This window comes from Nesoenas mayeri, assembly GCF_963082525.1.
Source record: "Nesoenas mayeri genome assembly, chromosome: 1".
NCBI classification, from domain to species: Eukaryota; Metazoa; Chordata; class Aves; order Columbiformes; family Columbidae; genus Nesoenas; species Nesoenas mayeri.
Window position 1 is genome coordinate 152,067,479 of NC_137541.1, and position 15,324 is coordinate 152,082,802.

At 38.1% G+C, this 15,324-nt stretch overlaps 1 protein-coding gene across 4 annotated transcripts in view; it reads right to left on the reverse strand.

Annotated features, from left to right (window-relative positions):
• Nucleotides 1-399: 399 nt before the first annotated feature.
• The window catches only part of ARHGEF7 (Rho guanine nucleotide exchange factor 7), a 109,935-nt gene continuing 95,010 nt past the window's right edge, over nucleotides 400-15,324 (reverse strand). For 2 of the 4 annotated variants that reach the window (XM_080364065.1, XM_080364063.1), the window contains 3 exons: nucleotides 4,579-4,678; nucleotides 3,935-3,989; nucleotides 400-1,353 (listed from right to left, as the gene is read on the reverse strand). In XM_080364065.1, the coding sequence (XP_080220191.1) occupies nucleotides 1,231-1,353; nucleotides 3,935-3,989; nucleotides 4,579-4,678 (278 nt within the window). In that variant the 3' untranslated portion in view covers nucleotides 400-1,230. Of the gene's footprint in view, nucleotides 1,354-3,934; nucleotides 3,990-4,578; nucleotides 4,679-13,025; nucleotides 13,203-15,324 lie in introns of all 4 variants that reach the window. The other 2 variants (XM_080364066.1, XM_080364064.1) reach the window with 2 other exon arrangements.

Genomic DNA, 15,324 nt, shown 5'->3' on the forward strand with positions numbered 1-15,324 from the left:
CCTATCAGGCTAGGGAATAAACCTTCATTTATGTATTTTCGAATCTGCCAGCAGTGCAAGTTATGAATCACAATATAATTAAAAAAAACCAAAATCTTATTTCCAGATTTGTTTCCATTTAAATCCCAGCAGGACATAAACCAGCAACACGCTGAGAAAATAGGATGGGAAAGGAATGACTCTGCTTCCACAGCCTGGGAATTCCAAACAGAGTCTTACATAGTGGTATAAAAACACAGCTCTGGATGAAGTTTGGCCTAGCCCACGTGTCTTACGAACACAGGTTAGGTAAAATGTAATTGTTGTGACCATAAAATATAAATAGCAACAATTTATTCACAAAATTCTGGATTAGATTGGGGTTTTTTTTTTGCTTTAACAAACGGTGCGATCCATGAATCAGCCAGCTGTATGTTTAAGCACGACAATAGAAAAAGTAGTACATAAACACCTAAAAATCACAGTCATAAAAAGCAGGCAAGTACATCAGTCTTTTGGTGGCCAAAGCACAAGAGATTAGTCTGCCAAACAAGTGAACGTGAATGTAGATCATGGGCATTAGCATTGTTAAAAATTGTTTCTACTGCCAATAAAGAGCTTTCCGTGTTTTAATACTGTTCTTAAAGAATTGTAAACTGTTTAAAAAGGTATGCACAGACATAAATAACAGTAAAGGATTTAAATACAGTGGTCAATAGGAAAAATGGTTTTAAATTTGCATGTGTGATGAGCGGGTAACTTGGAACAAATCCATAATTATCCAGAAAGAAGTCTGACCTTTCTTATGTAAGACAGTACTGCCGTCATTTCTAACACTTGTGACCATTATAATAACAAGAGAAAAAAAAATAGCATCGGCCCTGATACATCAATCACATATGCATTCAAAATTACAGATATTTACAAGAAAAATACATATTCAATTAAAAAGCCACTGAAAAACATGGACTTTTAGTCAGGTGCTGCACTTTCTGCAAAATGAGGTAATTTAGATGCAAACAAATTAAGTTTAGTAGAGTTCAGGATCCATGGTCTCCACACTTTAAGTACAGATTGCTTCAGTAAATGGCTTGACTTTTCTGTATGTTCAGAGCAAGAAATCACCAGATCCAGTTAAGTCCTGTTTTTTGTAGTGCTCTTGATGCAACACTGACTAATGTCAGAAGGCTTCACAGCTCAGTTTTACAACTGGTCTTTCAATAGAAAGAAAAAGGAGAAAAAAAAAAAAGGTTATAAGTTGGTTTCATCCCAAGATGGATCATTCATGTTCTTTAGAACTTTTCTAACAAGCTTCTCCAAGTCCTTGCGAGCTCTTTGTTCTTCTTCTAAGGATTTCTTCATCTTTTTGTTATCCTGTTTAACAGAGACACAAATATTATTGGTTTTGTTGTTGTGGGGGGTTGTGTGTTTTGGGCTTTTTTTAAACAGATCTTTTCTGATCACACATACACTGTCAATTACAAAATCTGAAGTCTCTTCTCAGTAAGACTGTTACTAGCTGCTCAAAAGCAAGTTACAAACAGTTACTCCACACAATGCAACAAAACCCATCAAATGGAAAATGAGCTATTTCCTATTTATACCTAGAGGTCCTTTATAATGCAAGTGCTAGTAACAGATGGCCAATAATCTCAAATTCTTCTGCTGAAATCTGATCAATGAACAGGAGAATGTATTTGTTGTTAATGGAGAAGGGAAATGGAGCAGTAAGTAGGTTAAATATCCCCTCCAAGAGCCTCCTGTGATTGCAAGTAGTTTCACAATCTCAGGAAAGCTGCTTAAAACTTAATGCAAATTAACTTGCTTCATTAGGAAAGTAAATAGCCAAAAGAAGTATCTTGAAAACCATTGTGTTCTCTGGAAAGTGCTTTGTGACTAAATATTAAACCAGACAGATGACTACCAACAGGAGTCTGAATTTCAAGGAACACCACCATTCTGTATGGACAATTATGACTCAGTTCTCAATACTTAGCACCATCAGGCAATACTGAAATACTATGAATGACAGGACCATAAGGATCTCACTGACCAAACCAGAGTAATGCCCACATTGTTTAATCCAGTACAGGCCAAGGCAACACTGGAAACAGTGGGGAAGCAACTGGAAGACAAGAGAACATTGTATGACAGTCCCAAGACAGCAAGTCTAGGGGTGTTAAACACAGGTCTGCAATCCAGGGGTCCCACCGGACTCTCACAGGCCGTCATTTACAGACATTTCTAGAAACAGGATGGGATCAAGGGCTGCCATCTCCTTAACTCCATTCCTTCCTCACATCTGTAGCGAAACTCAGAAATTTCATTCTTTCCTTTCAGGTACAGACTTAATTTCTTCTCCTTTTCATTTATTCCTCTATCACCTGCCAATTCAGGACTGTATTGTTCACGTTTAGCACCTGTGGAGCAACAGCCATGGGTAACCTATGGAAGCTACTACGGGAGGGATCCCACTTTGCGTGGTAAGTCCCACCATCAGGCATTCTGGTGTCTACACCCGCCAGTGCAGCGTGTGGTCCCAGAGAGCCTTCATCCATAAAGCCCTCAGTCACTTGGGACCTTCCCAGCTCAGAAAATTAGTTCTGCCACTTCTCGAGCTGGCAGCATCACAGCAGCAGACCAATAAATGCTTGTACGCTGAGACTCATGATATACAAGAAAATGACCTTTAATAGGTCTTGGCTTTGAAAATGTGCTATTCTTAAAAGACCATCTACTTGGAAAGGCGTAAGAAACGAGGGCTTTCTTTGAAGCTCAGGAGAAGGTGCCTTTTTTGGGTTTTTTTAGGGTCACACTGAGATCTGCAGGACCTCAGTGAGGCAGCATGTTTACCCTTTGTGTAAAAGCAGCCAGGCCACAGGAATACTAATGGGTTATTATTGCTGCTTGTATTAAGTAAACTGTGTTTTAAAAAAGATCGTCAAATTTGCATCAAACGTGGGGTGCATGTGCTTCACGTGTTGAAAACAGCAGAATTTAAGTATTTAAGACATCAACTGTCCTATTTCAAGGAACATGTACAACATCCTTACAAATACTGGGCACACTGACAGATGGGCAGGGAATTCTGATTCACATTTAAAGCCCAAAACCTAAAGTAATTTGAATACAAATCTGTTTTACATTAACACAGGAGATATTATCCAGCTTCCTGAGTCAGAACTGTTAAGGCCAGTTAACAAATTCGCACACTGGAGAGTGAGGATAATCCAATGCTTTTCCATCTCCACACTACGCAATGACTATGTGCAGCAGCAGTAACATGTTTTGAACAGACCATGTCCTGACAAGATATTCTTAAACACCTCATTTTGGATATTTAAAACAAGCTTAAATCAGCTGCAACTTCCACAGCAGCAACTCAGGTGAGATCTTGCACAATTTCCCCATGTGACAAACCAGCACCCTAAGCTAAGCTGAAGCCCTCATTAAAAAAAAAAAAAGCCATGTGACAGACACTGAAAAGGACTCTCATCCCTGGAAATAAGAGGTTTTAAGAAGTTATTTTAAGTTCAGGTTACTGAAAGAGCGTCAATAAAGGCCTAAATAGATCCAGACATTTATACTAGTAAAATTATACATCCTAGAGCAAATACTATTTCATAGTTTCTATAAGCTTATTTTGCTGGTGATACAGCAGAACTGAATTTGCTTAATGCTTTCAAAAAGAAATCAACCACAGCTTAGCACGTCACTTCAGAGAGAGGATATTTAACACTATTCTCAAAGGCTGGTGCTCCAAGGACTGATGACAGCCACAAAAGAGGGTGCTTTTTGTCAAATCAGTATGTTTTATTCTTAGAAGTCAATCTAGTTCAAAATTCAAGTTCAATCCTGTCAAAGTGAATCAACTTACAAGCCCTATTTTTTTTTTTACAATAAGCCTTCCATCTTTCCATTCTCCGTGTTGCTATAAATGTAGCAAGTTACCAACCTGTCTCAACTCCTGTACTTCATCCTTTAACGCATATACTGTGTCAACAAGGCTTCTAAAATAAAGAAAAATACGATCCGTTACAACAGTTTGCAGAAATACGCGTCTAAATCTATTATTAGACAAAACTGTTACATGAAATGCATTTAAAAAAACCCCAAGCCCCACAGCTAACAGCTAATTTCAACTTGTGTTAAAAAAAACCCCTGTCTCTTATCCAGATTCATATTCAGTAAGACAAGGACCTGTTACCAGTTTCTGTCACAGGATACACCTCTCAAGCACACACAGACCTATACCAGTTTCTATATTACGGTTCCGTAACAGAACTGTATTTCATTTCCAACATACACCTTACAAAAAAAAATAGAATGACACCACACACTGACTAGAAAGATGATGCCAATTTAATACTGGAATCCTACAGCACTTGGAAAAAATATTGGCAAGGAAGCAACAAGCTGCATGGCATATATAAAGAAACCAGGCTATTAGCATTCAAGTGAAGGCCAGCTGCACTTGAAGGACTGGCAGCACACTCCAAACAGCTCTGTTCCCCACTACAGGCACTACTATTAACGGGAGAAGGAAGAAGAGTGCAAAGTTTACTGTCTTAATCCGTCATTCATTAAATGTTTTCTTACTTCTCTTCTATAACAGTCTGACCATTACTTTTAGTTTCTTCTACAATAATTTTTTCTTCTTCTGGAAGCAGGACTTGAGGAGCGGATTCTTTACGGGAACCTGTTGTAAAAATAAATTACAAAGTGAGCAATTAACAGATACTGCTGGGGCATCTTAAAGATTATTATTTCATTCATTACACGATACACCTGTATGACCAAGGTATATCACCTTCCATTTCCCCCTTCCCTCCACACACACGTTACTGACACATTTTTTATATCTGAAACCACAGCCTTACAACAACAACAAAAAATCATCTGACATTCCTATCTTGCTGCTGATGTAACTCCTGTGTCATCTATGGGGATGCTACACCATTCCATGAACAATACACCGGTCAACCACCAGTAAAAGCTCTACAAATCCACCACAGCTGACTCAGAAAGGGATAGATGTCTTTAAGTAACAGTGATTTAAGCCTCAAGGACAGATTCTGATCTCACACTGACACAAATCCAAGAAAAAATTCCACTCTAAACCAATTACTCCATCAGGAAGGAGCAGAATAGCGGTATCAAATGACACTGCAATAGAAGAACAAAAATTAAAACCACTCTCCCTTTAAACACTATAAACAATGTAACTGTGTGCACACACATATACATACAGTTGCAGACAGCCTTTTAGTCCTATAATAGATTCCTAACAAACGAAATACATACATTGAATGTAATGTTTTAAAAAGCACTTAACAGTTTGACAATAAAAATTCAAAACATGCCAACATCTTCAAAACATTCTGCACCATCATTACAATTTATAAGATCAAGATATACATACAGATTCTAAAAAAGTAGCTCTGAAAGAAAAAAACTATAGCTCAGAGATGTGCATCCATTCATACATAATGTATGTATTCTAGAAATGTTATTTAATTAGGCTGCAACAAATTACAAGCATTTTTTTTTAAAGTCTGTGAATAAATTGCTGTCTAAGCATTTGTTCAGAATTCAAACCCAGCAGGTAAGGCATTAAAGTTCCTGCATATTTTAACCTAGACATCAGTTTTAACAAACAAGGTACACTTGCCTACCAATTCATTGCCATGACTTTTATTAGCCAGGAATGTCTTACGTTTGAACTCAACTGGGTACCACAGAGTGCATGACGTCAGGAGAAATTAGTTAGCTCCTGCTGAACAGCTGCTTTGGGATAACAGTGCTCCTCTTCTATGGTTCATGATAAAATACATAATTTAAACACACAAAAAAATTAAAGAAATCAAGCTCAGAAAAATAATGACTTCCTTAACAGCTGTGGTATTGAGTTCTGAACAATGAGTTTGTAGGGATTGTACTTTAGCAGCAGCACATGTTCAGCTATTTAAACTATTTTAGCAAACAATGACAAACATCTCGTAATGAAGAAAACAGTTTCCTTACGCTGACAGTAAAGATCTAATGTATCAGTATGTGATGGTCAAAATTTTTTGGAATAAAGATAACTGCAGATTTGAGAACAGAATCTTGTCCTTGAAAGCTGTAAGTTCTTCATCTTACAGAGTGAAGAAATCTTTTAAGGGTTAATGCTCTTCCACTCCCGCCTATTTTCCAGGGAAGGAACAACCTATAAAACAAGCACATCCACACTCTGTATGAAGCTCAAGGACATTTCCCTGTTTGCGCTGTCAGTCTCTAATTGTAAAAAGTTGTCTTATGTGTAGTTCAGTTAATTAGTTACTGCTCTGCTTTATCGGCTCAGGAAGTAACACAGAACACCGAGCTAAATATTATTTCAGGAATTAGTTGGCAGCAGCTGCCAGATCACAGCATTTCGGGTCTCTGTACCCACACTGAGCAATTCAGCCCAGCACACGCTGTGACTCCCAGTATGTTACATTTATCTCTATATAGAGCTGCATCCAATTGTCTTTGCATGGTCAGAGTAACGTGAGTCCTCGCAAAGCAGAAATAGCATGGAGTAGACAGCTTTAAATAAAAAAATGTCCCGGCTGTACAGTCATATACACACATGCATATAAGACAGATGTCTACGTCAACATAGCTTGATGCACGTACAGCATAGCACAGTAAACAATACTACTGAGACACAGAATGCAGTTTCATTAAAAACAAAAATGTTCACCAACATAACACACAGAAGGAGACCACACAGTACATATCCACGATGCAAAAGGGTTGTTGTGAACATTAACCTTCCTGTGCAACAAAACACATTAACTACCGTGGCATTCAGGACATCACAAGTTTCACCCTCGCCTTCATTGCTCCCATACCCTCGGTCATGCAACTTTTTAATTTGCATCTCAGAACCCGTGCTGCTCTTGTGGTTTGTACTTACACACACAAAAAAAAACAACAAAAAAAGAAAACAAAAAAGAAACCCTACTTTTTCCTTTATCTTGGTTTGCTTTTTGTGAGTTTCAGTGCGTTTTTTTTCCTTTGTTGTGGAGGTTTGTTTGTTTGTTTTTTTCCTAAACCCCACAAGCACTTGCTAAGCCTCTAAGGTACAAAAATACAGCACATTTACCCTTCAGCAAAGGACCCTATCATCAAATGAGTATGTGCACAGTAACATCAGACTAGATAAGTCAAATTCTAAAGGCAAAACGAAGCTACATCACTGTGCTGCTTTTCTGCATCATTTATGCCAGAAGCTTTTTTTTTATTAAGATACATTTTTTCTCGCAATTATACATCTAGAGGAAACTTCAAGCAGTCACCTCATTATCGGCACTCAGCAATACTCCCTATACTGCACCTTGTGCCTCCACCAGGTCCTCTGTGTCTACTCTTTATGTAACTATTTCTTTCCAGAAGTTTACAAGGTACAGCTTTAGGACGTGAACAGAGGGTTTTGTGGGTATTTCAGCTAAAAGGACAGTCCAAGAAGTTGCTGCAAGTTTGGTAAACCTAAGCGCCTCTTTGAGACATATTCCACATATTTTCATGAAGTAGCGTAGAAAAATCAAAAGCTACTTCGGTTTGCCATATCTGCCATTCCTCAATCCTAAATGTGTAAGTTTCATGCTGAATTTTATTAAGAGACACTACTCAGTCTCATTCCAATTCAAACAAGCAGAAAGACAATACTTAAATTGACTTCCAGCAGCTCTGGCCCTAAATCACCTTGAGACAATATAAAGTACTAATTAAAACAACAACAACCTGGAACACCCCCTACCAAAAGCTTTATAAATCAGAGTTTTGTTTTCTTGTCCTTTTTTGGGGGTATTCAGGGAAGCAGGTGGATGGGAGAAGAAAATATGTTTGGCAAACCCAGACATTTATTCAAGATTAGTGCACAAATGTTAAGGTTAAGGAAGCTGCCATAACTCTTTAATGGGGAACTCCTAAATTCAGGGTCATGGAAGAATGAAATACTCCAGTGTTTAGGAATCTGTTGCGTAACTGAAGAAAAGCCCAAACAACTGATCACTGAGATCAGAATTCAACTAAGTTTCCTTCAATTAAATGCTGTCAAAAAAATAAAGGTATCTGTTCAATACCAGTATCTCCCAGCCCTAGAGTGGTGAATGGAGCGTTACAATGTTTTTTGCCAATACCATACCCTAAACTATAGGTTTAGCAAATTCAGCCTCCAGAGTAAAGCAAATAATAATAAAGCCCAGCTGGCATTCAGATCAGGGCTAGAGAGTTTAGACAGGGGGATACAATTCAGACGGCTTTTCACTTTCACCAGATATTATTTCCCCGCCAGCGTTCAAAGACCTTGCTTGTCCAGGAGCCGTTTAAGCCAAGAGTAAAATGGAGGTGGGTATTCACATCTACTACTTAAAATTAGCTAACCTCTGGGCCTCGGTTAAATGCCAGCTCTCCCCAGTCAGTCAAGAACAGGGTTCCTTCCTTCATCTGGGCATCTGGAGGAGAAGACTCAACATAGGTACTTCCCCGTAGTTACACTCTACAAAGACTTTGCCTTCTTCCAGTGACTGTGAGGGTCCTAATTTAAGCCATGGAAGTTAGACCCATGGTGATGGTGGTTAATTTTTTTCATACCTTCATTGGGTGACTGGGAGAAGTAAGGAGTGGAATGAGGCACAGTAAAGCTCAAAAATTAGAAACGGTACTTGTAAGTATACAACTCTGGTTTTCACCAACTTTCCTAGGCGTTCTCCATAAGCTAAGAAGCTCTTCAAAATTATTTGCTTTAGTTTCAAAGACAGAAGTCTGACTTGCCACTGCGAAACAAGTACATGCATACACAACTGTTTAGATCTACCATTAACCACCGGTATGTACAGATGTGTAAAATTTCCTGGAGAAGCAAACATTAGACAGAAAATAAGAATTACTTGTCATTTAAAATGATCAGTGTTTCATTGCATCAGTTGTATTAAATATGTGAAAGTGGATGAGGAGACCTCCCAAATCAACCTTCTCTTTCTCAGTGAATCTTTGATGAGATCCTAGTATGAAGAACCTTAAAGACCGTACCCTCAGACTCTGCATGTGTTGAGATTAAAGCATTGAAAAAAACCAAATCCTTCATGCTACAGATCTGCCAAAATCAAAAGGGAGCCCTTTACTATCTTCTACTGATAAAGACAAATCAGAATCCAAACATCAGGCCCACCTTAAGTTCACTGTATAAAATACACCATTTTTTTTTTCAAATTCTTGGGAATAACAAGGAAAAGATTTTGGCATAAAGTGGGTTGTTTTGCTTGTTTTTAACTAATAGTGATACACAAATAGAAAAGAAACCCCACATGACTCAGATCACAGATCTACACAGCTTACAGCAAAATGTTTTGACAAGTAAGATGAAAATAATTAAAGTGGACTGAAATACACACAACTCTATATGTCTGAAAGACAGATACACCATCTGCAGAAGTGGGATATTTCTAAGATAGCATTTAAAAAGAGCTGTCCCACTAAACTCATACTTCACTAACCAATACAAAAACTTCCACCAAGAGCTGCAGGGCTAAAACTAGAGTTGCTACAACTAAAGCAGAAAACATTAGGACCTTTTAACAAAAGCAGGCAATTAATTTATTCTGATGTAAAAATTTCAGTATGTACATCAGGTTATCATTTTATTTAAATTCACTCCTATACAAGCACCTTTTAAGTAGAAACACTAAGGATAACTCTTGTTTTAAAGAGAAAAATGTTGTAATATTAAACTTTGAAAAATATATAAGGTTATAGAAACCAATTTCACATTAATAAAATTTCTCTCTGGAACAGGACCTGCCTGCAGAAGTAGGTTTTAGATTGTTCCAACAACGCAGCCCATGCTTTTATGGAGAACACACCAGTTCAAAAAGGAAAAAGAAGAAAATAATATCAATTAAGGGAGAAGGTGGCAACAGAAAAACATTCTATAGATGGTGGCATCTCTGAATAGTTATTTTTTAAAAAGACAATACAGAAGGATACATACTTCACATTACATTGAACTTCCTGTGGTTGTCAACTACACTGAACAAAAGTTACGCACTTATGTCAAAAAAGCTTTAACTTCAGCATTTTATTCCTCCGGGAAAAAGGGAGGGAGAGAAAGGAGGCATAGGGGGAAGAGGGAATTAAGTGTTAACTCTGAAATTATGCTGTCCTTTCCCCCGTGTAATAATTAAATATTAAAGTCACAGTCTAGCAAATGCAAAATTTATTTCAACTGTACATAACAGATGTCCTTTTTATATAAAACGAAACACTTAATTGATATATGCAACCACAAACAATATGCATACTGTACAGTACAATGCAACATTCAGATATACATCCATTTCGTATTTTCAAAAGGCAGTCACCTACTAAAGATGGCTTCTCCCATTCACAAATGAAGTGCACAATATATATTTTTTTCTATGTTTTACGTCACTATATACACATTACTGTGTTTTGGCAAGATTATGCAAAACACTCAATTAATATTGGTTTGTTTCAATTTATGGCAATTACTAATATATGGAAACACTGCATAAGCCATGTGAAGAGGGGACGACAATGGCTTGAACCTACCTTCTAATTCAGATTCTCCATCCTTCCGGTGTGTTTGTAACTGTATACATATAATTTACAGAATTGCATAAACATAAGGTACTAGTGTTACCATGACTAAAGTTCCACAAAAATAGAAACACTGAACCTTTGGACTGAATACCACCATTTCCACATTTGCCTTTTTTTGTTTGTTTGTTTTTGTTGAGTACGTTGCATTAATACTCCTGATCAGTTCACAGTAGCTTATGGCCTGTAACACTGAAGACATGGAATGATTTTGAATGTACGTTGATGTTAACATGAGACACTAGTTAATGACTTAAATGCTACAGTAATTAATGGTGGTAAACTGTCAAAGCTTTGGTGCATAGAAAGTCAATAAAGTCTTCAGATCTGGATAACAAAACGTTCTGTGCGATAAGGAAAGTTCAAGTGCAACAACCGTATTTCAAACTCATATTTACACTATACAACATGAAACAGACATAAAGGAATTATAATTTATCCAATGCAGAAAACATTATTCAACAAGAACACCACAGCTTAATAAACAGGAAAAAAACAAAAAACCAAAAACAAAACAAAAAAACCCCAACAATCCATACTTTCCATTTGTTAAAAAAAAAAACAACCCAAAAACTGACTGAAAGGAATAGGGGAGTGAAGCGGGTTACAAATGCGCTGTGGAATGGTATGGAGCACATGTAATTATCTCATTTCTCTAAGCAACACTCCTCCACTTTGAAAAATGTTCAACATACACAAGTTCCTGGTCATTGTGTTAACAGATGAGTAGCAGTAAAATGTACGCCTGAAAACCCTCCTCAGTAAGCACTGCTGCTTTGCGTAGTCACATTTTCGAATTGCCAGCAACAGTGAGAGAGGATAAAGCGGGTGATCAAACAAGACTGAATGCAAATCTGCAGATATGAACCGCTTTGAAATAGCTTCTCCACGCTGACCACCTTCTGGAATCATGCACGTGTAGTGACTACTAACTTTCTGATCATGTAACCTGCAGAAAGGTATTGATTATTTTTTAAACACTGTGATCAAGATCCCAGCCGGCAGTTAATTGCATCATGATTATTCTGAACTCGTTCACAGAGTAATACCCAAACACTGGATAACATGCTTACTTGAAAAGGGGTAAGGGAATTGCATCTAGGGACCCTGGTGAAAATAAGAACGATTTCTGTCCTCCTATGACATCTTCTAAATCTTTCTTAGCATTAGGGAAAAGCATGTCAGTTTTGTTTGATGCCAATTACGTTATCCACAAGACAGAACAGACGCGCTTCACCCAGCGGTGCCCCAGGTGCAGGTTGGAGCTGTGCACAGCGTGTCACAGTTCTCTGAAAAGCCAACGCGGCTGCAAGGGAAAAGCTGATGCTGAAAACAAATCTGCTCGTGAGAGAAGTTACAAGACACAATAAAATCCATCATGGACATGCTCTAAACAGTACAACCCAAAAGCCAAGCATTCTATTATTCAGAACTTCAGACAAGCCAACGTGATCGCAGTTGTACCTAGAGTTTCAGATGCTGAACACTCCAGCCTCCATCAGGGGAACCATTTTCATCTCGTCTTTTCAAGAAGAATGGTCAATTGAGAGTTGTCAGCTGTGTATTTTAACAGGCAAGTAAACATCTAGACCCTTGCTTTCTGCCACACTACTGCATACAGTACAGTGACAGTATGACCGTAGGTAACATGAGATTATCAAAACACTGCATGTGATGAGCATGGGCGGCCAGGATTTCATGACAACTGCCAGACTGGGGTGGCGGGGGAGCAGTGCGGTCCTTCATATAAACATCAAAGCAATGAGGAAAAGACAGCAGTATAAACCCAGAAATTTCTGTGGATTAGCAAATGCTCTTCCAAACGAATGGGACAGATCTGTGAATATCTGAATGATTTCAGAGCTCTTGTACTGCGTATTTTTAAGCTGCACCTTCCTTACTCTACCAGCTTTGTGTTTTGTTAGTAACATGTAGAAAATCCAACCACTACTGCTAAGGTATTTCCATATTGCTGGTACTTGGCTCACAAACCAGTATGGTTTCAGTACAAAATACAAAAACGTGCTGTATCAAAAAAAAAGGACCTGTTGCTATACTGATCAAGTAAAAAGAAAAAAAAAAACCAAACCATTCAGAGCTACAAAGTAACATCTGTCAGTTAAAAAAAAACCCTCAAGAAATATAATCCTTAACAGGATATACTCTTTTTAGAATGACTTTTTTGTTGTATGAGTATTGAATTGGCAATAGAGCCTTCCACCAGGTATAACTGAAGTTTCAGAAGCTCCCTCAGAAGTTGTTAAAATATCACATTAAAGAGACAAGGAACAGCAAGAAAACATCTAAGAAAAGCAGGCTGTGATACAACAAGCATTTGTTAAGAAAAAGCTCAGAAGTGCATTAGTTCTGGTGAGAGATATATGAGCAACAGCTCTTACGAGATGTAGACCCCATTCTGTAACTATGGGCTGTCCATATACTGTCATAGTCAGAGTCTTCTGAGAGGTCTGAAGGCTCCAAACGAGAAAGACTACTGCGACGACCCAAGGAGTCTAGACTTGATTGGTCATCATCAGCCAAGACGTGATTATGCATCAGGTCAGTGCCTTGCCATGCTAAGGATGTATAGGTGAAATGAAATGGTGGATGTGGATAGGCAGAGGTGGGATGAGGAGGAGAACGTAAGGAATAGCCACAACCAAACACATGAAATAAAAGCAAAAAGGTGATGGGAAGAGAAGGAAAAGAGAAAATATTGTTAAAAAGGCACCAAAGTTTTTTTCTTTTTCTTTTTTTTTTTTTTTTTTTTTTTAGTTTGTTTGGGGTTTAAGTATAAATTACACTCAGCATGTAATAACGTTTGAACTGTTACAACACAATTTTTGAAGTGGTTTTTAAGCTTCTAAGCAGCCTCAGTTGAGAATTTTGAATAACCAAAATCTTGTTTGCAAGTAGATTTTTTTTTTTTTCGGAAGAGGGAGTTAGGTTCTTTTGAAATATGGAGTCAGTTCTGGTCTGGGGGGATTTGACTGGGGCCAGAGCAATAAACACAGTAAGCCAGCGTGATCCAGTGCTGATGGGAAAAGCAGCAGCTCCTTCCCCACCACACATCTGAACCTCGATCCCTTCCTTCCCTTGCAATGACACAGGCATTTGTACGGCTGCTTGGTGAACCAGGTCAGAGAACACTTTCAGATGAAAACTAACCCTGCAAAAGATTATTTTTCAAGCAGGTAATTTCTCCACCAGCTCACAACACAGCCCCAAAAGTGTCTGTGGCACCACTGGAAAGAGGAAAATGCAGGGGAAAAAGCAAAGGTTCTCATGCAGAGCAGGGCTGCTGACTTCCTAAATCAGCAGCAACAATTTGCACCCACTCAAGGAGACTGTCAAACTACAGCTTTTTTGTGTCTGTACTCACTATTTGATTAACCATGTAGTAAATTAAGACACTGAAAAACAGGGCCAAGGGGCTAACAACAACACAGTCTGGTCCACTCCAGCCTCTCACAGGCCTCTTCTACATGCATCTATCTAAATCTGTCTTCCCCAATTAAATACTTTAAGATGTCTAAGGTAGTGGGTCAAACATAGCTAAGGACTGAATATATCAATATCCCATGTGGGTGACCATGCTATGAGCCACCATACACACTGTTTGCAAAAGATTTTAAGCCTTCATTTGGAGCACAAATGCAAAATCAACTCAGTATATAAGAAGCAGAAGAAGGCAAAACTGTTCTTTTATTTGCATTCATCTCCTCAAATTAAACCCCACATCTTCCTCATCCAAGAAAACAAAAAAAGGGGGGGAAAAAGTTGCTCTGCTACCTTCTAATGCCACTCCCTGCCAGTTTGCACCAGTGCCATAGCTCTGCTGAACTGATACTGCCAAAAGCAGCACCCCTTGGGCTTTGGGTTGAGGTGCAGGTAGGAGAATTGCCAAATGAGTGCTGTGAGGGACACGCAGAATATTAACACAGAGTTAAGAAAGGAGCATGTAAAAAAAAGGGGTGTACTTCAGGGATGGCAGGGAACTCTTTCATTCTATTGTTCTACACTGACTACTGCTCCCACGGAAGCAATTCCAGCGTGACTTTTCTCCCCCCGTGCCCAGTTCCATATCCAGTCTACAAATGGATCTTCTGAAACCTGAAGTCTTAGATAACAATGCCATTATTTCCAAACAGAGCAGCTGCATACCTAATCAATAAAAAATATGTTTCTCGCTGCAATTAAGAGCAAATAAAAGCTGCTGACTTCTGATGTATGCAATGATACCCACAGCACTATGTATATTTTTAAAATATACATAGAAAAGAAAATGTAGGCAAAAAAGCAAAAAAAAAAAATCCATTTTATATCTGCACACACACTACTGTGCAAGTGCAAATGTTTCCCCAACCATTTCTTGTCACATTATGCTTGCAAGTAATCAACAGATCACAGTCGAGGCACTTAAACAGCAATCATCTAATTTTGTTTGGAACAACAGTATATCTTCAGAATTTGGAACAAATTCATTTCCTTTTATCCAATTAAATACACTACTGTTATGACTGTAGGGCTATAAAATAGATTAATACTATTTAAAATATATGTAATAGTGGCTAATTTATGAAATCGATAGTATTATCACCTTGGGGACGTAAAGTTCATCAAGACAAAAAATAAAATGAAGTTTTTGCTGTTTCTACAGTCTAATACAAGGGCTACATTCCCATTTCGAAGTACATA